Source organism: Aotus nancymaae, unplaced genomic scaffold (genome assembly GCF_030222135.1).
Source record: "Aotus nancymaae isolate 86718 unplaced genomic scaffold, 86718_ANA_hifiasm-v0.15.2.pri h1tg000028l, whole genome shotgun sequence".
Classification (NCBI taxonomy): Eukaryota; Metazoa; Chordata; class Mammalia; order Primates; family Aotidae; genus Aotus; species Aotus nancymaae.
The window spans coordinates 10,086,508-10,110,598 of record NW_026988441.1 but is presented as its reverse complement, the minus strand read 5'-3'; the positions used below and the strand labels follow the sequence as shown (position 1 = coordinate 10,110,598).

The 24,091-nt window shown below is 53.2% G+C and overlaps 1 protein-coding gene and 1 pseudogene across 2 annotated transcripts; one reads left to right on the top strand and one right to left on the bottom strand.

Annotated features, from left to right (window-relative positions):
- Window positions 1-360: 360 nt before the first annotated feature.
- Window positions 361-1,214, bottom strand: LOC105713029 (small ribosomal subunit protein uS5-like; annotated as a pseudogene).
- Window positions 1,215-5,130: 3,916 nt separating this feature from the next.
- CBLC (Cbl proto-oncogene C) lies at window positions 5,131-22,744 on the top strand. Of its 2 annotated transcripts, XR_010344184.1 has the most exons (12): window positions 5,131-5,483; window positions 8,134-8,280; window positions 8,424-8,580; window positions 8,954-9,075; window positions 11,481-11,618; window positions 12,642-12,729; window positions 14,569-14,700; window positions 15,936-16,082; window positions 16,548-16,625; window positions 21,843-21,958; window positions 22,039-22,106; window positions 22,197-22,744. XR_010344184.1 is itself a non-coding variant. In XM_012446558.3 (11 exons), exons 1-10 carry the CDS (start codon window positions 5,131-5,133, stop codon window positions 22,099-22,101), a joined length of 1,425 nt encoding a protein of 474 aa, XP_012301981.2. In that variant the 3' UTR covers window positions 22,102-22,106; window positions 22,197-22,744. The 2 variants fall into 2 exon arrangements, 1 of the variants encoding a protein (XP_012301981.2); XM_012446558.3 differs by lacking the exon at window positions 21,843-21,958.
- The last annotated feature ends 1,347 nt before the right edge of the window (window positions 22,745-24,091 follow it).

The window sequence follows — 24,091 nt, the reverse complement described above, 5'->3', positions numbered from 1 at the left end:
TGCGCCCTCTTGTGGCTATCCCTAGGTCTCCACTTTTTATTTAATAGCTTTATTTCGTTTTATTTTTTTCGACTTTCATTTTAGAGTTAGGGGGTATATGTGCAGGTTTGTTACCTGGGTATATTGCATGATGCTGAGGTTTGGGCTAAGACGTCACCAGGTACTAAGCATAGTACCCAACAGTTTTTCAACCCTTGTCCCTTCTCTCCTTCCCTGCCCCCTTCAGAAATACCTAGTTTCTATTGTTGCCATCTTTACGTCCCTAAATACTCAACGTTTAGCTCCCACTTACAAGTGAGAATGCGCGGTATTTAGCTTTCTGATCCGGCCTAACCGTTTTATTGAGATATAATGTGTATATCATACCATTTTTATTTTTCTTGTATAAAAACCGTATGTTGTAGCCACAGCTGGAGCCTGGGTCCTCTGCACAGAGACTCTGGCGAGGGCCTTGACAAGGTGGTCAGTGAATTCCCGATAGGGAGACTTGGTGAATACCATCTCCTTCCGAAGGTTGGGGGTCAGGCTGCTCTAGGTCTTAGAGATGGCATCAAAGGTGGTCTTGGCGAAGTTGCCCAGGGTGGCAGTACAGCCCCTGGCTGAGGCATAGCAGTCATCGACACCAGCCATCATGAGCAGTGTCTTGGCCACAGGCGCCGAGACAATGCCAGTGCCCCTGGGCGCGGCGATGAGGTGCACCAGCACAGAGCCGCAGCGGCCTGTCACCTTGCAAAGAACGGTGTGGGGCTTGCCGATCTTGTTCCCCCAGCAGCCTCTGCGGACCGGGACAATGGAGAGTTTGGCCAGGATGATGGCCCCGCGGATGGCAATGGTCACCTCCTTGGAGCACTTAACACCCAGACCGACGTGGCCACTGTAGTCCCCAACGGCAACAAACGCCTTGAACCTGGTGTGCTGGCCGGCTCGGGTCTGCTTCTGCACTGGCATAATCTTCAAAACCTCGTCCTTGTAAGAGACCCCCAGGAAAAAGTCAGTGATCTCAGATTCCTTGATGGACATGGAGAAGAGACAGATCTCCTCCAGGGACTCGATCTTCATGACCTTGACCAGGCGGCCCAGCTTGGTGACCGGCATCCACTCCTTATCCCCCACCCCGATGCCACTGCGGAAGCCTCCGAAGAAGCCACCGCGGTTCCCCATCCCAGGGCACCTGGGGCCTCCGGGACCCTCGCTGCACCGGCGTCATCTGCCATTCGGTGTTTTCATACAATTTACCTTTTCTTTTTCTTTTCTTTTCTTTTTTTTTTTTTTTTGAGACAGAGTCTTGCTCTGTCCCCCAGGCTGGAGTACAATGGCCCGATCTCGGCTCACTGCAACCTCTGCCTCCTGGGTTCAAGCGACTCTCCAGTCGCAGCCTCCTGAGTAGCTGGGATTACAGGTGCACGCCACCACGCCCAGCTAACTTTTTGTACTTTCGTAGAGACGGGGTTTCACAGTGTTGCCCAGGCTAGTCTCCAACTCCTGAGCTCAGGCAATCCACCCATGTCAGCCTCCCAAAATGCTGGGGTTACAGGTGTGAGCCACCATGTCCCACCCACCAGACTACTTCAAAACATTTGTTCACCCCTCAAAAAAGCCCCATACCTGTTAGTAGCCACTCTCTATTTCCCCTCAACACCCTTCCAGCTCCAGACAACCCCTAACATACTTTCTCTTTTTTGTATTTTTTTGACATAACATAGGTGTGTTAACATATTATGGGGGTACATGTGATGTTTTGATGCATGTATACAACGTGCAATGATGAAATCAGGGTAACTGGGATATCCATCGCCTCGTTTACCTTTTCTTTGTTTAGAACATCACAATTATTCTCTTCTAGCTTTTTTGTTTGTTTGTTTTTGAGATGGAGTCTTGCTCTGTCGCCCAAGTTGGAGTGCAATGGCACTATCTCAGCTCACTGCAACCTCCACCTCCCGGGTTCAAGAGATTCTCCTGCCTCAGCCTCCCAAATAGCTGGAATTATAGGTGCCCACCACTACACCTGGCTAATTTTTGCATTTTAGTAGAGACAGGGTTTCGCCATGTTGGCCAGGCTGGTCTCGAACCCCTGACCTCAGGTGATCTGCCTGCCTTGGCCTCCCAAAGTGCTGAGATTACAGGCACGAGCCACCACACCCGGCTAATTTTCTATTTTTAGTAGAGACGGGTTTCTCCATGTTGGTCAGGCTGGTCTTGAACTCCTGACCTCAGGTGACCCTCCAGCCTCAGCCTTCCAAAATGCTGGGATTACAGGCATAAGCCACCACGCCTGGCCACTTTCATTCCTATTAATGGCCAAACCATTTTCTGTTGTATGAGTAGACCACATTTTGTTCATCTGTTCTTCAGCTGATGGACGTTTAGGTTGTTCCACAAGTCTTTGGATAGATATGTGCTTTCAACTCTCTGGAATATATATATACACGTAGGAATGCTCTAGCCCTATGTTTAACATTTCAGGGAGCTGCCAAACTATTTTCCAAAGCAGCTGCACCATTTTACATTCCCGCCAGCAGTGTAGAGGGTTCCAATTCCTCCACATCCTTGCCAACACTTGTGATTGTCTCGTTTATGACAGTCGTCCTAGTGGGTGTGAAGCAGCATTCACTGTGGTTTTCATGTTCATTTCCTTAACAGATCATATTGTGGAGCATCTTTTCATGTTATTCACTTCGTTTGTATCCACTTTGGGTCAAATCTGGAAATAGAGTTCATATAGTTGCAAAGCGGATTTTAAAAAGCCTGGATTGGCCGGGTGCAGTGGCTCACGCCTGTAATCCCAGCATTTGGGAGGCCGAGGCAGGCAGATCATGAAGTCAAGAGATCGAGACCATCCTGACCAACATGGTGAAACCCCGTCTCTATTAAAAAAAATTAAATTAAATTAAAAAATTAAAAAAAAAAACCTGGATCAAATCTGGGAAAAGAGTTTATGTAGTTGCAGATTTTTTTTTCTTTTTTCTTTCTTTTTTTTTTTTTGAGACGAAATTTTCTCTCTTTTGTTGCCCAGGAGTGGGGTGCAATGGTGTGATCTTGGCTCACTGCAACCTCTGCTTCCCGGGTTCAAGCAATCCTCCCACCTCAGCCTCCTGAGTAGCTGGGACCACAGGCAGCATGCCACTATGCCCAGTCTTTTGTTTTTATTTTTCTTTTTTTGCAGAGATAGGGCCTTGCTATGTTGCCAAGTTGATCGCAAGCTCCTGGCTTCAACCAATCCTCCCACATCGGCCTCCCAAAGTGCCGGGATTACAGGCGTGAGCACCACCCTCTTCCAGCTTCTGGCGTTCGCTGATCATCTTTGGTATTTGTTGGCTTATAGATGCACCACTCCAATCTCTCTGCTGCCATCATCATATGTTGTGTGTGTGTGTGTGTGCGCACGCACGTGCACACGCACAGCTGTAACTGTATCCAAATTTCCTTTTCATAAGGACATCAGTCAGATTTAGGACTCACCTCAATCCAATACGACCTCATCCTAACCTGATTACATATCCAAAGACCCTATTTCCAAATATGGCCACATTCATAAGTTCCAGCGGACATGAATTTGGCGGGGAGGGGAACGATTCAACCCAGGCCACTCATCATCATGTGTTCACGACACACATGGTTGGTATTTGTGTCCAGTTCACTCACCTTAATTGCTGCACAAGAGTTTTATTGTGAGAGCACGCCACAGTTTATGTCGGGCTGATGGTGGTGAACACCTGCCCACCTTGTTTCCACTCTCCTCCACTTCCGACAAGAATGCAATTAACATCCCTGAGCATGTCTCTTGGAGTTTCTTAGGGCAGTATTTTTCAAACGGCCGAACAAGATCCATTAGTGGGTTGCAAAATCAATTTAGTGGGTTATAAACCATGTTTCCCTTAATAAAATGGAATTAAATAGAAGACATTAGAGTCCAGGCTCACAGCTGGAGTGAGAGCTCTCCTGTGAAACTCTCACTTCAGGTGTATTGCTGTCCTAATGTCCAGATATCAGCAAAAGTATTTTCAAGCCACAGCTCTGAAAGAGGCAGCCAGACATGGACCCGCCCTGTCCATTTGTCCAAAGGTCTCCTGGATGCTGCTAAATTGCTCTCCAACGTAGTTTGTGCATTTGCACTCACACCAGCTCCTTGCCAACACCTGCATAGTCAACACTTTGAACTTTTGTCAGGCTAATGGGTTTTCATCCCGGTTTTTTGTTTTTTTTCTTTTTGTTTTTTGTTGTTGCTGTTTCTGAGACAGAGTCTCACTCTGTCACCCAGGCTGGAGTACAGTAGCGTGATCTTGGCTCACTGCAACCTCCGCCTCCTGGGTTCAAGCAATTCTTCTGCCTCAGCCTCCGAGTAACTGGGATTAGAGGCACACCACCATGCCCAGCTAATTTTTGTATTTATTTATTTATTTATTGAGATGGAGTCTTGCTCTGTCACCCAGGCTAGAGTGTAGTGGTATGATTCCGGCGTACTGCAACCTCCACCTCCCAGGTTCAAGCAATTCTCCTGACTCAGCCTCCCAAGTAGCTGGGATTACAGGCACCTGCCACCACACCCAGGTAATTTTGGTATTTTATTTCGCCATGTTGGCCAGGCTGATCTCAAACACCTGACCTCAAATGATCCACCCACCTCGGCCTCCCAAAGTGCTGGGATTACAGGCGTGAGCAACTGCGCCTGGCCTAATTTTTGTATTTTTAGTAGAGATGAGGTTTCACCATGTTGGCCAGGCTGCTCTCGAACTCCCGACCTCAGGTGATTCTCCCACCTGGGCCTCCCAAAGAGCTGGGATTACAGGTGTGAGCCACAGCGCCTGGCCAAATTTTATTTTATTTTTAAAATATATTTTTAGAGATGGGGCCTCACTATGTTGGCCAGGCTGGTCTTGAACTCCTGGTTCACGTGATCCTCCCACCTCGGCCACGCAAAGTTCTGGGATTACAAGCATGAGCCTCCGCTTCCGGTCTCCAAATCCCACCTCTGGAAAACCCACGTGCCAGATCCTCCAGCCCCGCCCCCTGTGGAGACACTAGTACCTGCAGTCCCCTCCCCGTTCTCTAGGGCCCGCCCTCTCCTTTCACTCTGGGCGAGGCCGCGCCTGTCCCGGCCGCATCGGTCCCTGCGGCACACGGGAGTCTCCCATGGCTGTGGCGTTGGCCCCGCGGGGGCGACAGCGGGAAGAGGCCCGCGCCTTTAACCGGGCGGTGAGGCTGCTGCGGCGCCTGGAAGAGCAATGCAGCGACCCCCGGCTGTCCATGAGTCCCCCTTCGCTTCGGGACCTGCTGCCCCGCACAGCGCAGCTGCTTCAAGAGGTGGCTCAAGCTCGTCGGGCTGCCGGCGGAGGCGACCCCGGGGATCCCGGAGGCTCCGGGAACTTTTTAGTCATCTACCTGGCCAATCTGGAGGCCAAGAGCAGGCAGGTGGCCGAGCTGCTGCCGCCCCGGGGCCAAAGGAGCGCCAACGACGAACTCTTCCGGGAGGGATCCAGACTCAGGTGAGCCTTCGCCCAAGAACAGAGTCCGCAGGGGTGAGGCCCAGATCTCTCGCTCCCAGCCCTCCTCCCTCAGACCCAGGAATCCAGACTCCAGCCCCTCCTCCCTCAGACCCAGGAGTCCAGGCCCCCAGTCCCTCCTCCCTCAGACCCAGGAGTCCAGGCCCCAGCCCCTCCTCCCTCAGACCCAGGAGTCCAGGCCCCCAGTCCCTCCTCCCTTAGACCAAGTAGTCCAGACCCCAGCCCCTCCTCCCTCAGACCCAGGAGTCCAGGCCCCCAGTGGCCTCCTCCCTCAGACCGAGTAGTCCAGACCCCAGCCCCTCTTCCTTCAGAATCAGACCCTGGCCCCTCCTCCTTCAGACCCAGGCCCCAGCCCCTCCTTCCTGAGGGAACCCGAAAATGTGCCACCCAGTTTTCTCCTTCCTTGGGCCCATGCCCCCAGCCCCCATTTTGCTTTTTCCTTGGTCCTCCAGCAGCCCTATTCTGGTTACCACTATCCCACTATCTCAGAATTCAGGGCTCTCTTGGGGCTGCCTACTTTGAGGATAAAATAAAAATTAGCTATTTCTATTATTCTCTGATTTGAAGTTCTCCAGATGTGTGCACATTTGTGATCAGAACTTGGCCTGGTCTGGCCGAGTACGATGGCTCGAACCTGTAATCCCAGCTCTTTGGGAGGCCAAGCTGGGAGGATCTGGCCTCAGAATGTGGGAATCCCATGGGCTTCTAGGTTGAGGAGAGGTAGATGGACACAGCCGAAGAAACTGATCCTTAGGCCCCCATCATGGACTCTGCCTGGACCACCCACTTGGTCTTTAGTTCCCGGGGAACAGGTGGCTCCAGACCCAACCTTGCCTGGAGACCACCCCCCTTCTGTTCTACACTGAGGAAGGAACCTCAGGGTGACAGTCAGAATGACAGGGCAGGCAAGGTTTGGGGCGCAGGACAAGGTCTAGTTCAGTGACCCCATGCCACTTCGTTATGGCAGATATTTTGTAATGTTTCCTTTTTTTTTTTTTTTTGAGACGGCGTTTCGCTCTTGTCGCCCAGGCCGGAGTGCAATGGTGCGATCTTGACTCACTGCAACCTCCACCTCCCCGGTTCAAGCAATTCTCCTGACTCAGCCTCCCAAGTAACTGGGATTACAGGCATGCACCGCCACACCCAACTAATTCTGTATTATTAGTAGAGATGGGGTTTCTCCATGTTGGTCAGGCTGGTCTCGAACTCCTGACCTCAGGTGATCCGCCTACCTTAGCCTCCCAAAGTGCTGGGATTACATGCGTGAGCCATCTCAAGGCTCCCATGGCTGTGGGAGCCTTTTTTTTTTTTTTTTTTTTGGACACAGTATCTTGCTCTGTCGCCCAGGCTGCAGGGCACTGGCACCATCATGAGCAGCCTCAAACTCCTGGGCTCAAGTGATCCTCCCACCTCAGCCTCCCAAGTAGCTGGGACCACAGGCGCACCACATGCCAGGCTAATCTTATTTTTTGGTAGAGAGGAGGTCTTGCTCTGTTGGCTAGGCTGGCTCAAACTCCTGCCCTCAAGCAGTCTTCCCACCTCAGCCTCCCAAAGTGCTGAGATTACAGGCAAGAGCCACCATGCCCGGCCCAGTGTTTCCTTAATTCATCCTGAAATGACATGCAGAGTTTTAACAACCTACCCACTCACAGTTTTTTAATCATTGTAATGCCCAAATTACAAGAGAGTCATAAGATAAATGTTTTTTCCTAACATATTATCTATGTTTTGAATGAAAATGCCGAGGCATAATTATTCTGGAAGGCGGAATTGACCAGTCAGACACCCGTACCTGTAGGTAGAACCACGATGATACAGAATCAAATAGTCTTCCCTTAATGTATAGGAGAGCTGGATTTCTGCAAAATTCAGCATAACTTTTTTTGAGTCGGGGATCTTACTCTGTTGCCCAGGCTGCAGTGCAGTGGCACAATTTTGACTCACTACAGTCTCCACCTTCGGGTTCAAGTGATTCCCCTGCCTCAGCCTCTCAAGTGCTGGGATTACAGGCGCCTGCCACCACGCAGGGATAATATTTGTAGTTTTTATTAGAGATAGGGTTTCACCATGTTGGCCAGGCTGTTCTCAAACTCCTGACCTCAAGTGATCCATCCGCCTCGGCCTCCCAAAATGCTGGGATTACAGGCGTGAGCCACTGCACCTGGCCAAAATCTAATAAAATCCATGTATATAGTTTTTAATTTTCTTTTCTCTTTTTGTTTGTTTGTTTGTTTGTTTGTTTGTTGGGTTTTTTTGAGAGGGAGTTTTGCTCTGTCACCCACACTGAAGTGCAGTGGCCCAATCTGAGCTCACGTCAACCTCCGCCTCCCAGGTTCAAGCGATTCTCCTGCCTCAGCCTCCCAAGTAGCTGGAATTACAGGTGCCTGCCACCACACCAGGCTGACTTTTGTATTTTTAGTAGAGTCAGGGTTTCACCATGTTGGCCAGGCTCAGCCTCCCAAAGTGCTGGGATTACAGGCATGAGCCACCGTGCCCTGCAGGAATGGACACTTACCTCGCACTGATGAGAGAGGGTCCGGAGCCTTGTCCCTGCAGGCGTTCCCCTTTCTGGGAGGAAGAGGGTGTCGGTGGGAGCCCCAAGAACAGCTGGAGTCCTTGCCCCTCCCCACAGGCGCCAGCTGGCCAAGCTGGCCGTCGTCTTCAGCCACATGCACGCAGAGCTGCAAGCGCTTTTCCCTGGGGGAAGATACTGCGGACATGTGTACCAGCTCACCAAGGCCCCAGCCCACGTCTTCTGGAGGGAGCACTGCGGAGCCCGGTGAGTAAGACCTGTCCTCAGGGACCCTCGCCTCCTGGAGCCCCATCCTGCCCTGGCCAGGCCACTGCTGCTTCCCTCCTGGAGACCCTCCCATCGTCGGCTCCCGGAGGCCTCAGCGGTGTCTCCCCCACCCTCCCACCCAGGTGTGTGCTGTCCTGGGCTGAGTTTGAGTCGCTCCTGGGCACCTGCCACCCGGTGGAGCCAGGCTGCACGGCCCTGGCCCTGCGCACCACCATCGACCTCACCTGCAGCGGGCACGTGTCCATCTTCGAGTTCGACATCTTCACCAGGCTCTTCCAGGTCAGGATGGCCAAGGCTGGGAGCCAGGCTCAGGTCCTGGAGGAAAAACAGGGCTGGAGCCTGGGTCTGCGGGAGGAGGGACTGGGGGCCTGGACTCCTGGGTCTGAGGGAGGAGGGGCTGGGGGCCTGGACTCCTGGGTCTGAGGGAGGAGGGGCTGGGGTCTGGACTCCTGGGTCTAAGGGAGGAGGGGGCTAAGGTCACAAACTCCTGAATCCTGGAGAAAGAAGGGCTTGGAGTCTTCTTGTAAAAGGGATATGCCTGAAGGTCCCATGGGTGTAAAGGAGGTGGCTGGATTGTCGGGTCCTGGGGACTGCTTAGGGATGTGAGCTGCTTCCCTGGTCTCTCCGTGAACCAAGCCCTGCCCCTCCACAGCCATGGCCAACACTCCTCAAGAACTGGCAGCTCCTGGCAGTCAACCACCCAGGCTACATGGCCTTCCTCACCTATGATGAGGTCCAGGAGCGTCTGCAGGCCTACACGGACAAGCCAGGCAGGTAAAGGTCCAGGACTCAGGGGAACCAGGCTGAGGGCTCCGGGGTCTGGGTTCTGGGCTGGTGCAGTGTGGAGCCCAGATGTCCTTCCAAGAGTGGGAACGGAGGTACCCGGGACCCCAGAGAGTTGGTAGCTCAGAGGCAGGACACTGAGTGCCCCTGCCAGCCTGCCTCTTCTCTCAAGACCTCCCGTACTGTCCTATAATCTTGCAGCTAAGGGACAGTCCCTGGTCTAGCAAGCAGCCCAAAAACCCTGCTTCAGGGTAAGGTCCATTTCTGGTAGGTCAGAGCCATGTGGCACCATCTGTTCCATAGTTTGAGTATGACTTTCCCACCTATTGGCATAGGAGACCGAGCAACTAGACACACGAGTCCTTAAATTATTTAAAGCCAAGAGCTTTGCGCTGTTGGGTCCCCCCTGAGAATTGAGCTGTCTAGAATACCAAGAGAACAGGAAGTCAGGTTTGTGAGTCTGCAGGACTGAGGTGCAGGGGTAGGAAGGTGAGGGCATTAGCACTCCTCCAGTTACGCTTCAACTGATTTAAGGGAAAAGAAAAAGGAAAGAATAAATTCTTGTAATTGAAAAGGCCAGGCCGGGCGCGGTGGCTCACGCCTGTAATCCCAGCACTTTGGGAGGCCGAGGCGTGTGGATCATGAGGTCAGGAGTCGGAGACCAGCCTGGCCAACATGGTGAAACCCTGTCTGTACTAAAGATACAAAAAAATCAGCTGGGTGTGATGACACATATCTGTAGTCCCAGCTATTCGGGAGGCTGAGGCAGGAGAATCACTTGAACCTGGGAGGCGGAGGTTGCAGTGAGCCAGGATCACGCCATTGCACTACAGCCTGAGTGACAGGACAAGACTCTGTCTCAAAAAAAAAAAAAAAAAAAAAAAAAAGGCTGGGCGCGGTGGCTTACGCCTATAATCCCAGCGAGGTCGGGGCGGGTGGATCACGAGGTCAAGAGATCGAGACCATCCTGGTCAACATGGTGAAACCCCGTCTCTACTTAAAAATACAAAAAATTAGCTGGGCATCGTGGCGCGTGCCTGTAATCCCAGCTACTCAGGAGGCTGAGGCAGGAGAATTGCCTGAACCCAGGAGGCAGAGGTTGCGGTGAGCCGAGGTCGCGCCATTGCACTCCAGCCTGGGTAACAAGAGCAAAACTCCGTCTCAAAAAAAAAAAAAAGAAAAAGAAAAGAAAAGGCCAAGTGTGGTGGCTCACACCTTTAATCCCAGTAGTTTGGGAGGCCAAGGTGGGCATATCACATGATGTTGGGAGTTTGAGACCAGCCTGGCCAACATGGTGGAACCCAGTCTCTACTAAAAATACAAAAAGTAGCCAGGCATGGTGGTGCGTGGCCTGTAGTCCAGCTCCTTAGGAGGTTGAGACACAAGAATCGCTTGAACCTGAGAGGCAGAGGTTGCAGTGAGCCAAAATTGTGCCGTTACACTCCAGCCTGGGCAACAGAATGAGACTCTGTCTCAAAAAATAGAAAGAGGCCGGGTGCGGTGGCTCAAGCCTGTAATCCCAGCACTTTGGGAGGCCAAGGCGGGTGGATCACGAGGTCGAGAAATCGAGACCATCCTGGTCGACATAGTGAAACCCCGTCTCTACTAATACAAAAAAATTAACTGGGCACGGTGGCGCGTGCCTGTAATCCCAGCTACTCAGGAGGCTGAGGCAGGAGACTTGCCTGAACCCAGGAGGCGGAGGTTGCGGTGAGCCGAGATCGCGCCATTGCACTCCAGCCTGGGTAACGAGAGCAAAACTACGTCTCAAAATAAATAAATAAATAAAAAATAAAATAAAATAAAAAGGAAGAAAAGAAAAAAAAGAAAAAGGAAAAGAAGGCCAGGTTGTGGGTTTCAGGCACAGCTGCATCCAGGTGCTCAGTAGCTATTGTCAGGGATCAGTTCCTGTTCATCCCCTTTCTCTGCTTTCCTGTGTGTTGGCTTCATTCTCAAACATGGTTTCTCCTCATGGTGACAAATGACCTCTAGAAGTCCCAGCTGTGTACCCCATCTTCTTGGCAGCCTGTGTAAGAAAGAGAGCACCTTCTTCTGATGCTTCCAACAAAAGTCCCAGAAAGGGCTTCCATCACTGTGGTCAGGGGTCCTGAGATGCACTGATTGGCCAACCCAGCCTTGTTTAAACTGCAGTGAAGCGGGAAGAGCTCTCCAAATGGAAACAGGACTGTTTTTATTGTAAAAGACCCAAGCAGGCAGAAACAGCAGATATCCCTGTAGAGGCAGGCGGGGATCCAGCACACACCTTTGCCTGAAGGATGGGAAGCTGGGGCGAGGACTTAGACACCTGGATTCCCAACAGGTCGGGGGACTGGGAGTTCGCAGAAGGGACAGTGGTGACCACTCCCTCACCACTTCCTACCTCCCTCTCCCTCCAGCTACATCTTCCGGCCCAGCTGTACTCGCCTGGGGCAGTGGGCCATCGGCTACGTGAGCTCAGATGGCAGCATCCTGCAGACCATCCCTGCCAACAAACCTCTGTCCCAGGTGCTCCTGAAGGGGCAAAAGGACGGCTTGTGAGTCTCCATTCTGGTAGGAGGAGGGTGTCAGTAAAATATGGTTCAAAAAATCTTGCATGTTGAGCACTGCCGGTAGCCACCACGTTTGAAGGTGCAACCACTCACAAAGCAGACATCTCAAATCTGCGGTACTACAGGGTTCCAGCAGGTGGCAGTCAAAGGCCTTGAGGAAGGGGCACGTCTGAGGTTTGCACCAAGTGGCCGTAGATAGATAGGGCCCAAACGGATCATGAAGTCAGGAGTTCAAGACCAGCCTGGCCAACATGGTGAAACCCTGTCTCTACTAAAAGTACAAAAATTAAGCCAGGCGTGGTGATTCACGCCTGTATTCCCAGCACTTTGGGAGGCCGAGGCAGGAGAATCACTTGAACCTGGGAGGTGGAGGTTGCAGTGAGCCAAACAGGTTTCTTTTCCTTTTTTTTTTTTTTTTTTTTTTGAGACGGAGTCTCACTCTGTCACCCAGGCTGGAGTGCAGTGGCACAATCACTGCAACCTCCATCTTCCCGGTTCAAGCAATTCTCCTGCCTCAGCCTCCCAAGTACCTGGGATTACAGGCGCCTGCCACCACGCCCAGCTAATTTTTGTATTTTTAGTAGAGACAGGGTTTCTCCATGTTGGCCAGGATGGTCTTCAACTCCTCACCTCCAGTGATTTTTCCTCCTCGGCCGCCCAAAGTGCTGAGATTACTGGCATGAGCCACCACGCCCGGCCAAGCCAGAAATTTTCATCCTGTTTTCTGGTTGTTATTCTATCTCATCCTTGTTTCTGGAGCTTGAGTCACCGAGGTTTCGTGTCCGCTTCTTTGGGGGTCTCAGTGCACACAGCCCTGCCCGGGGGTATTTGAGAAGACAGTCCCAATTAGAGGAGGGCAGAGGGAAGAGAACCCCAGGCCAGCAATGGATTTGGGGCAGATCCTCATCTCAGGGAAATATGGGGCCCTGTAGGGGGAAAGATCCTTGTTCATCCTGGGGTGGGAGGTACTGGATGGCCCCCCAGTCACCCTCTCTTCCCTTCCCCCAGCTACCTCTACCCAGATGGGAAGAACCACAACCCAGACCTGACTGAGCTCTGCCAGGCAGAACCCCAGCAGCGCATCCACGTGTCAGAGGTGAGACACGCACCTGCACCTGCCGTCCCCGTTCCCCGACCCTGCCACACCCACACTGCCTGGGCTCAGAGGCCTGGGGTGGAATGCTGGCTTGGTGGCTGTGTGACCTTGGGTAAATCACTTGACCTCTCTGAGGCTCAGTTATTCTTTCAGAAAATACGGCTCCTCCTGCCTCTCTCCTAGGGGTGATCACAGGGATTAAATAAGGAACTGATGCTGCTGAGATCATCAGGACAGCTAACGCAATTGAGCATTAGCCAGCAATAGCCCCGTGCCAGCTCCTACTCTTTATAGCCACCGCATGAGTGAGAGAGAAACAACAAATAATTTATTTTTATTTATTTATTTATTTATTGAGACAGAATTCCGCTTTTTGCCCAGGCTGGAATGTGATGGCACGATCTTGGCTTACCCCAACCTCCATCTCCTGGGTTCAAGTGATTCTCCTGCCTCAGACTCCCGAGTAGCTGGGATTACAGGCATGCACCACCACACCCAGCTATTTTTGTGTTTTTAGTAGAGATGAGGTTTTGCCATGTTGGTCAGGCTGGTCTTGAACTCCTGACCTCTGGTGATCCACCCGCCTCAGCCTCCCAAAGTGCTGGGATTACAGGCATGAGCCACTGTACCTGGCCCTAAATTTTTTTAGTATAAATACATCCCATGCAATATTTGGAACATTCTTACACTTCAAATTGTATTCACTGTTTATATGAAATTCAAATTTAGAGTCCGGGTGTGGTGGCTCACGCCTGTAATCCCAGTACTCTGGGAGGCCAAGGCAGGCGGATCCCTTGAGATCAGGAGTTCAAGACCAGCCTGGCCAACAGAGTAAAGCCCCATCTCTACTAAAATTACAAAAATTTCCCAGGCATGGTGCTCACACCTGTAATCCAAGCTGAGGCATGAGAGTTGGGTGGCTGAGGCACAAGAATCACTTGAACCTCCGGGCGCAGTGGCTCACGCCTATAATCCCAGCACTTTGGGAGGCTGAGGCGGGTGGATCACGAGGTCAAGAGATTGAGACCATCCTGGTCAACATCGTGAAACCTCGTCTCTACTAAAAATACAAAAAATTAGCTGGGCATGGTGGCGCGTCCCTGTAATCCCAGCTACTCAGGAGGCTGAGGCAGGAGAATTGCCTGAACCCAGGAGGCGGAGGTTGCGGTGAGCCGAGATCGCGCCATTGCACTCCAGCCTGGGTAACAAGAGCGAAACTCCGTCTCAAAAAAAAAAAAAAAAAAAAACCCCACACAAAATGAGTAAAGACATGTAGAAGGCAGTTGGACATGCTCACCTTGAACTTAGGAGAGGGTTCAGGTCTGGCATAGAGGTTTGGTTTATTATTATTTTTAAATAGAGACATGGTCTTGCTATGCTGCCCAGGTCGATCCAGAACTCCTAGGCTCAAGCAATCCACCCGCCTAGACCACCAGAAGTGCTGGGATTACAGGCGCCAAGACAGAGGTTTGGGATTTTTTTTTTTTTGAGATGGAGTTTTTCTTTTGTCGCCCAGGCTGGAGTCCAGTGGTGCGATCTCAGCTCCCCAGGGTTCAAGCGATTCTCCTGCCTCAGCCTCCCAAGTAGCTGGGACTACTATTAGCCACCACTCCCAGCTAAATTTTGTATTTTTAGTAGAGACAGGGTTTCAACATGCTGGCCAGGTTGGTCTCAAACTCCTGATCTCAGGTGATCTGCCTCTGCCTCCCAAAGTGCTGGAATTACAGGGATGAGCCACCGCGCCTGGCCAAGGTTTGGGATTTTCTTCCTGTGGCCCGAGTTGCATCCCCATGGCTGATGCATGCCTCTCCCCGTCTCCTCTATCCTCTCACCTGCCAGGAGCAGCTGCAGCTCTACTGGGCCATGGACTCCACGTTTGAGCTCTGCAAGATCTGTGCTGAGAGCAACAAGGATGTGAAGATCGAGCCGTGTGGACATCTGCTCTGTAGCCGCTGCCTGGCTGCCTGGCAGGTGGGCCTGCCCCTGCACCGCCTTCCCAGCTGGTCTCCCCCTCTCTACAGGGAAAGCCCCGAGAGGATCTCCTCTATGCCTCATTGATCATATGGGGAAACCGAAGTCCAGAGAGGGCCGAGAGCGGCTAGGGAGCTCTCAGGAGCCCCACTGTCTTTCCCCGGGCCTCTGGTTCCATCCCACTCTGCACACGCTGCCTCTGTTTCGCCCTCTCCGGCTATGTTATAGGTGGAAAGCTCTCCTTCCTGCCCTGCTGGGTGATCCCGAGCCAATGGCTTCACCTCTCTGAGCCTTGGCCTCATCTCCTGGAGAATGGGGCTGAGGATAGTGATCTCCCAAGGGCCACAGTGAGGCCAGGCACGGTGGCTCACGCCTGTAATCCCAGCACTTTGGGAGGCCGAGGCTGGTGGATCACTTGAGCTCGGGAGTTTGAGACCATCCTGGCCAACATGGTGAAACCCCATCTCTACTAAAAACAACAAAAATTAGCCAAGTGTGGAGGTGGGCGCCTGTAATCCCAGCTGCTCAGGAGGCTGAGGCAGGAGAATCGCTTGAACCCAGGAGGCGGAGGTTGCAGTGAGCAGAGATCACGCCACTGCACTCCAGCCTGGGTGACAGGGAGACTCTTGCCTCAAAACAAACAAAAAAGAGTCAGCCGGGCGCGGTGGCTCACGCCTGTAATCCCAGCATTTTGGGAGTCCAAGGCGGGTGGATCACGAGATCAGGAGTTCAAGAGCAGCCTGGCCGAGATGGTGAAACCCCGTCTCTACTAAAAATACAAAAAATTAGCCAGGCATGGTGGCGGGTGCCTATAATTCCAGCTACCTGGGAGGCTGAGGCAGGAGAATCGCTGGAACCCAGGAGGCAGAGGTTGCAGTGTGCTGAGATCGTGCCACTGCACTCCAGCCTGAGAGACAGAGCAAGGCTCTGTCTCAAAAAAAAAACAAGGGCCAGGGAGGTCTGAGCCTGGTAAGGCCTGACCCAGAAGCTGTGGCCACTGCTCCACGGGGACCCCAGCCTGTGCCAGCCCCTCCTGACCTGGGCTCTGGCTCTGTTCCCCTCTCACCTTCCCTCCCAGCATTTTCCTCCACATTCCCCTTCTCTCCAGGACTCCTCTTCTGTCCTTCATCTCCCTTCCTCTGTCCGTCCTCCCACATCAATCTTTTGGGCAGGGAGCTCCTCAATGGCCCAAGAGGAGGGCAGGTGCATTAACCCTTTCCCTCCCGATCCCCCAGCACTCAGACAGCCAGACCTGCCCCTTCTGCCGCTGCGAGATCAAGGGCCGGGAGGCCGTGAGTATCTACCAATTCCATGGCCGGGCTACTGCTGAGGACTCAGGAGACGGCAGTCACCAGGAAGGCAGGGAGCTGGGGCTGGGGCAGGTGAGCAGGGCCAGGCAGGAGATGGAATCCAGATTCCTGCATCAGAGGGAGGAGGGGCTGGGGGCCTGGACTCCTGGGTCTGAGGGAGGAGGGGCTGGGGCCTGGACTCCTGGGTCTGAGGGAGGAGGGGCTGGGGTCTGGACTCTTGGGTCTGAGGGAGGAGGGGCTGGGGTCTGGACTCCTGGGTCTGAGGGAGGAAGGGCTGGGGGCCTGCACTCCTGGGTTCTAAGAGTGCAGGGGCTGGTAAGATTCTCAGGTCCTACGGGCCTGGTGTTTTGCTTCCCCAAAGGCTGGGGCTGTGGCTTTCCCTGCTTGTAACCCTCCTCAGTGTTCGCACTTTTCTTGGTCTCGGTTATATCCTGAGTCTAGAACAGTGCCTGAATGCCAGGGCCGAGGCAGGAGAACGTGAAGGTGAGAAGGAAATGGCAGCTCAAAAGCCCCCTCTCCACCGTGTGTTCCCTCCAGGTGCCCCTTTCGGCTCCTCCACTGCCCCCACGGTCAGAACTGCCCCCGAGGAAACCCAGAAATGCCCAGCCAAAGGTGGTGAGTCAAGCACCGGTCTGAGGTTGGGGGCTGGGGTCACACTCACCTCCAGGGTCCCTGGTCCACCTGGGCACTCAGGGGTGCCAGGGCAGAGACTCATCCTTGGCATCCATCCGCTCTGTGACCTCTTCCCTTGTTTTCTTTTGTTCTTTTTTTTTTTTTTTTTTTTTTGAGACGGAGTTTCGCTCTTGATCCCCAGGCTGGAGTGCAATGGCGCGATCTCGGCTCACCGCAACCTCCGCCTCCTGGGTTCAGGCAATTCTCCTGCCTCAGCCTCCTGAGTAGCTGGGATTACAGGCACGCGCCACCATGCCCAGCTAATTTTTTGTATTAGTAGAGACGGGGTTTCACCATGTTGACCAGGATGGTCTCGATCTCCTGACCTCGTGATCCACCCACCTCGGCCTCCCAAAGTGCTGGGATTACAGGCTTGAGCCACCGCGCCCGGCCTTGTTCTTTTTTTTTGAGACAGATCTTCCACTGTTGCCCAGGCTGGAGTGCAGTGGTGCTGTCTTGGCTCACTGCAACCTTCACCTCCCAGGTTCAAGCGATTCTCCTGACTCAGCCTCCCAAGTAGCTGGGATTACAGGCATGTGCCACCACACCCAGCTAATTTTGTATTTTTAGTAGAGACAGGGTTTCACTGTGTTGGCCAGGCTGGTCTCAAATGCCTAAACTCGTGATCTGCCCACGTTGGCCTCCCAAAGTTCTGGGATTACGGGGTGAGGCACTGCACCTGGTCCTTATTTTTTGTTTTGTTTTAAGATGGAGTTTTGCTCTTGTTGCCCAGGCTGGAGTGCAATGGTGCAATCTCGGCTCACTGCAACCTCTGCCTCCGCGTTCAAATGATTCTCCTACCTCAGCCTCCCAAGCAGCTGGGATTACATGCATGTGACACCACATCCGGCTATTTTGTGTGTTTTAATAGAGACGGGGTTTCACTATATTGGTCAGGCTGGTCAGTAACTCCCAACCTCAGGTGATCTGCGGGCCTGGGCCTCCCGAAGTGCTGGTGTTACAGATGTGAGCCACTGCGCCCGACCTACTTATTTTTTAATGAGCCCTGCCCTGGCTTTCTTTTCTCCCCACGCCGCCACCCCAGGATTTTGGAGACCCTGGATTGCTGGGGAGAGGCAGATCTCTGCTAGCATCTCTGGCTGAGTACACACAGGCTTCGATCAATACTCAGCTGTCTTCAAACAAACAGCTCAGGAAGTCCGGGAACATTATTCGACCACAGCAAACAAGAGAGCCAGCAGGAAGCAGGGGGCGGCGGGGGGGGGCAGCCAGCCAGGAAAGCTAAAAACAGATCCAACCTGCAGCCAGAAGCAAATGGAAACATTAGGAGGCACTCAGCCGGCTCCCTGAGGACAGTGACAGGGGAGCAGCCAGGACAGCAGGCAGGCAGGCACCTCGGGCCCCACGGTCACAGCTTTGCCAGGCTGTAGCCTCCGCCTCACCCGCCCTTTCCTCTCCCCAAACCCTGGCTGATTAAAATTCCAGTCCACTCCTACCTACCTTTTCTTTTTTTCTTTTTTTCTTTTTTTCTTTTTTTGAGATGGAGTTTCGCTCTTGTTACCCAGGCTGGAGTGCAATGGCGCGATCTCGGCTCACCGCAACCTCCGCCTCCTGGGTTCAGGCAATTCTCCTGCCTCAGCCTCCTGAGTAGCTGGGATTACAGGCACGCACCACCGTGCCCAGCTAATTTTTGTATTTTTTTTTTTTAGTAGAGACGGGGTTTCACCATGTTGACCAGGATGGTCTCGATCTCTTGACCTCAGGTGATCCGCCCGCCTCGGCCTCCCAAAGTGCTGGGATTACAGGTGTGAACCACTGCGCCCGGCCTGTCATAACTTTTGCTATGAACCAAGCACTGCTTTTTTCTTTGTTTTAAGATGGGGCCTCTGTCACCCAGGCTGGAGTGCAGTGGTGCAGTCACAGCTCACTATAGCCTCAATCTCCTGGGCCTGAGTGATCCTCCCTTCTTAGCCCCCAGAGTAGCTGGGACCACAGGTGCACGTCACCACACCTGGCTCATTTTTAAATTGTTTTTCAGAGATGGGGGTGGAGCTGCTGTGGACACTGGATGTGGTGGGACTGTGTCAGTGGTCAGTGTCACTGTGGTTGTGATCTGTGTATGGTGCTGCGTCCCCTGGGCTTGCTCTCTGCACACTGCTTTCTCGATTCAACACTGCCATTGAGCTGGATCTCCCCACTGACCACTGGGGATCTCTCTGGCCCTTGAGGTATCCATGGGGATAATGGGGACCAGCCTGGCACAAACCCCACGGGCTGGTTTTTGTTTTGTTTTGTTTTTTTGAGACAGAGTCTTGCTCTGTCTCCAGGCTTGAGTGCAATGGCATCATCTCGGCTCACAGCAACCTCTGACTCCTGGGTTCAAGCAGTTCTCCTGCCTTAGCCTCACGAGTAGCTGGGACTACAGGCGCAGGCCACCACACCCAGCTAATTTTTGTATTTTTAGTAGAGATGGGTTTTCACCATGTTGGCCAGGGTGGTCTCGATCTCTTGACCTCGTGATCTGCCCACCTCAGCCTTCCAAAGTGCTGGGATTATAGGCATGAGCCACCCAGCCCAGCCTTTTTAAAGTTTTTGATTTAATTAGAGACAGAGTTTCACTGTGTTGCCCAAGTTGGCCTCTAACTCCTGGGCCCAAGTGATCCTCCTGTCTCAGCCTCCCAAAGTGCTGGGATTACTGGCATTAGCCGCTTCGTCTACCCTCTCCATGAGTTTTGATGAGGCCAGCGAGATCAGTCATCTGTAACCTGAGTCATATCCCCTCCCTCACGTCTCAGAAATCCCCACTGGCGGCCGGGTGCGGTGGCTCACACCTGTAATCTCAGCACTTTGGGAGGCCAAGGTGGGCAGATCGCTTGAGGTCAGGAGTTCAAGACCAGGGCCAACATAGTGAAACCCCATTTCTACTAAAAAATACAAAAATTAGCTGGGTGTGGTGGCGAGCGCCCGTAATCCCAGCTACTCAGGCGACTGAGGCGGAGAATCGCTTGAACCCAGGAGGTGGAAGTTGCAGTGAGCGAAGATGGTGCCACTGTACTCAGTCTGGGTGACACAGCAAAAAATCCATCTCAAAAAAAAAAAAAAGAAAGGCCAGGCGCGGTGGCTCAAGCCTGTAATCCCAGCACTTCGGGAGGCCGAGGCAGGTGGATCACGAGGTCGAGAGATCGAGACCATCCTGGTCAACATGGTGAAACCCCGTCTCTACTAAAAAAAAATACAAAAAAATAGCTGGGCACGGTGGCGCGTGCCTGTAATCCCAGCTACTCAGGAGGCTGAGGCAGGAGAATTGCCTGAACCCAGGAGGTGGAGGTTGTGGTGAGCCGAGATCGCGCCATTGCACTCCAGCCTGGGTAACAAGAGCGAAACTCCATCTCAAAAAAAAAAAGAAAAAAAAATTTTAAATTTAAAAAAAAAAAAGGCCGGGCATGGTGGCTCACACCTGTAATCCAAGCACTTTGGAGGCCAAGGCGGGTGGATCACCTGAGGTCTGGAGTTCAAGACCAGCCTGACCAACATGGTGAAACCCCGTCTTTTAAAAAAACAATTTTTTTTAATTAAAAAAAAAAAGAAAGAAGGAAATGCCTACTGCCTCCCCAGGGCTCCAAGAACTCAGGCCAGAGTCCTCTTGACTCCCTGAAGACCTGGGACTGGGGATGTGACCTCCTTCCCCACCTCTTGACCTCGCCCACTCCACCTCCTTTCCAGCAACACTGAACGCTTGCTGCCCTTCCAGCTAGCCAGCAGGCCCCACCCACTGGGAGCCTCTGGATCCTTCTTGCACTCAGGCATCAGCTGGGTCATCCCATCTCTAAGAGGCTTCCCCGCATCTTCCTCTCTCCCAGGCGCTCTGAAGGACATGGAACACGCTCTGAGACATTGCCTTCTTCAGGAGCTGATCAGTCACTGCAAGGCTTAGGCTCAGTAGAGCATCAGCTCTGCCAGGACAAAGATAGTTTCTCGTCTTATTCACGGCTGTCTTCTCAGAGCTGAGAACAGAGCCTTGGCCTGGTGCGGTGGCTCCTGCCTGTAATCCCAGCACTTTGGGAGGCTGAGGCAGGAAGATGGTTTGAGCCCAGGAGGTCAAAGCTGCACTGAGCTATGTCGCATCACTGCATTCCAGCCTAGGCAACAGAGTGAGACTTTGTTTGGTTTTTTGTTTTTTGGTTTTTTTGAGATGGAGTCTCGCTCTGTTGCCCAGGCTGAGTGCAGTGGCATGATCTCAGCTCACTGCAACCTCTGCCTCCTGGGTTCAAGCGATTCTCCTGCCTCAGCCTCCTGAGTAGCTGGGATTACAGGAGCCCACCACCACCCATGGCTAATTTTTGTATTTTTAGTAGAGATGAGGTTTTCACCATGTTGGCCAGGCTGGTCTCGAACTCCTGACCTTGTGATCCACCCACCTTGGCCTCCCAAAGTGCTGGGGTTACAGGCGTGAGCCACCTCGCCTGGCTGTTTTGTTTTGTTTTTTGTTTTGTTTGAGACAGAGTTTCGCTCTTGTTACCCAGGCTGGAGTGCAGTGGTGCTATCTCGGCTCACCACAACCGCCACCTCCTGGGTTCAAACGATTCTCCTGCCTCAGCCTCCCAAGTAGCTGGGACTACAGGCATGCGCCTCCACGCCTGGCTAATTTTGTATTTAGTAGAGACTGGTTTTTCACCATGTTGACCAGGTTGGTCTTGAACTCCTGACCTTGTGATCCGCCCGCCTCGGCCTCCCGAAGCGCTGGGATTACAGGCGTGAGCCACCGCGCCCTGCCCCTGTTTTTGTGTGTGTGTTTGTTTTTGTTTTTAAAAAGAAGGAAATAAGAGAAGGAGGAAGGGAGGGAGGAAGACAGAGAGGGAGAGAGAGAAAAACAGAATGAAAAAGAGGAAAGAAAAAGGAAAAGGAAGGAGGGAAGGAGAAAGGGAAAGGGAGGGAAGGCCCGCCCTATTGGAGAGGCTCGGGGAGTGTGTGGGGCGCAGGAGTGAGCAGAAGGGGTGGACACATGGATGGACAGGTGAACAGACAAACTAAAACTTCTTCCTACACAAGTTAGAGGCGAGAGGGAAAAGGCAGCATGGGCTGGGGACAAGGCCGGGGGTCCGGTCATGTGTCCTCCCTGTCCAGGTCCTCTGAAATGACGTCCCCAGGCCCCAGGCTGCAGCTAGCGGGACATTTCTTCATCTCCCCCCCAACCCCCAGGCACCTGTGGCCTTCCCCAGACTTCGGGCCCCTCTTCCCTTGCCAAGAATTAAGACTGTGGCCTCAGCCCCACCGGAAGCCACCTCCAGCCCCCAGGCCGGGGAGGGGGCTACAGAGTAAGTGGAGGGACTGGAAGGGTGCTCTGGGAAAGGACGGATGCCGAGCATCAACCACCCTCTCAAACTCTCCATTGCAGAGACTTCTAAAGGGGAACTCCCCTCCAGCTGCCCTGGGAGCCCAGGACCCTGCCCCGGCCTGAGGCAGGTGAGTCCACTCTCCTAACCCTCCCTGGCCCACTCCACCTCCTCCACCTGCAGGTGCCATAATCTAACCCACTCCTCTCTCCGCCTGCAGGGCCCCAAGATGTGCTGCTAACAGGAGCCCCAAGGTCTGGAAGGGGGTGGTGAATAGGAAATAAACTGCCAAGCCTGCTCTGTCCTCCAGGGTGCAAAGAGTGCAGTGGCCAGCAGGGGGTAGCACAGGGCAGCGGCACTGGGAAAGGGCAGTCCCCAGGCCTGGTCCCCACCTGACCCACAGGAGTCCAGGCCCCAGCCCCTCCTCCCCTCAGATCCAGAAGTCCAGGTCCGCAGCCCCTCCTCCCTCAGACGCAGAAGTCCAGACCCCCAGCTCCCTCCTCCTCCCTCAGACCCAGGAGTCCAGGCCCCAGCCCCTCCTCCCTCAGACCCAGGAGTCCAGGACCCCAGCCCCTCCTCTCTCAGACCCAGGAGTCCAGGCCCCCAGCCCCTCCTCTCTCAGACCCAGGAGTCCAGGCTCCAGCCCCTCGTACCTCAGACCCAGGAGTCCAGGACCCCAGCCCCTCCTCTCTCAGACCCAGGAGTCCAGGCCCCCAGCCCCTCCTCCCTCAGACCCAGGAGTCCAGGCCCCAGCCCCTCCTCCCTCAGACCCAGGAGCCCAGAACCCAGCCCCTCCTCCCTCAGACCCAGGAGTCCAGATCCCAGCCCCTCCTCCCTCAGACCCAGGAGTCCAGGCCCCCAGCCCCCTCCACCCTCCGATCTTCTAATGGAATCTGGGATCCGGCACAGTGCTCACACTTGTAATTCCAAGGCTTTGGGAGGCCAAAAGGGAAAGATTGAGCCTGGGAAGCCAACGTTGCAAGGAGCTGTGATCGCACCACAGCACTCCAGCCTGGACAACAGGCCCCACTCTTCTTTAAAGAAAAAAGAGGAGAAAAAGGAAACTGGGCCCCCAGCCTTCTCTGTGATACCCAGGAGTCCTGCTGTTAGGATTTAGGAGTCCAGAGTCCCAAGTTCTCAGAGAATCAGGCATCCAACCTTCCTCCTCCATCATGGGGAAAAAAAACATCCCTAGACCCAGCGCCAGACATCCAGGTTAAGTCTCTGTGAAAATGACCACACATTTTCCTGATGGCCATCCACCCTGCCCTGCCATGCTCTGCTCTTACCCCTCTCTCTGTCCTTCATTCCTCTCTGACATCTTTCTCCCAGAATAACTAGTAATTTTCAGTCTCTTGCTGAGGAAGAAGAGATATCACCTCATGACTCATCTTGGAGTGACCGAAGCCTCCCTCCACCTTGTTTAAAATGCTGGTCAGGAAGCCTGGATCACTGCCCCACTTGGGCTCACCTTCCAGTAGAGAGACCTGTACCTAGACATTGATGACCCAGAGTGGGCACGACTGGGGTAGGGAATCCCAGGGGGTTGCAAGAACCCAGAGAGGACACCTGACTCAGCCTGGGAGGTCAGGGAATGCTTCCAGGAAGAGGCAGTGTCTGAGCTGAGACTTCAAAGATGATGAAGTCAGACGTGGTGGCTCATGGCTGTAATCCCAGCACTTTGGAAGGTTGAGGCAGGCGGGTTGCTTGAGCTCAGTAGTTAGAGACCAGCCTGAGCAGCATGATGAAACTCCACCTCTACAAAAAATTTTGGAAAAATTAGCCAGGCATGGTGGCACATGTCTGTAAGTCCTAGCTACTCAGGAGGCTGAAGTGGGAGGATGGCTTGAGCCCGGGAGGTTGAGGCTGCAGTGAGCTGAGATCACACCACTGCACTCCAGCCTGGGCAACAGAGCAAGACCCTGTCTCAAAAAGGAAAAGAAAATTTTTTGAATGATGAAAAATATTCCAACGGACAAAAGGCTTAAAGAATGTATCACAGATTTAGTTCCAAGCAACAGATGCCACCTCAGGGGCAGAAAGGGAATTTATGGAGAGGATCTGGGGTCGCTCGCAGAATCCCAGGAGTGAACTGGGGAATCAGGATTGGGAAGT

Coding starts and splice junctions, on each gene's coding strand:
- CBLC (XM_012446558.3), top strand. CDS start 5,131: ATGGCTGTGGCGTTGGCCCCGCGGGGGCGACAGCGGGAAGAGGCCCGC. Junction 8,581..8,953: donor TCTTCACCAGGCTCTTCCAG/GTCAGGATGGCC, acceptor GCCCCTCCACAG/CCATGGCCAACACTCCTCAA. Junction 9,076..11,480: donor TACACGGACAAGCCAGGCAG/GTAAAGGTCCAG, acceptor CTCTCCCTCCAG/CTACATCTTCCGGCCCAGCT.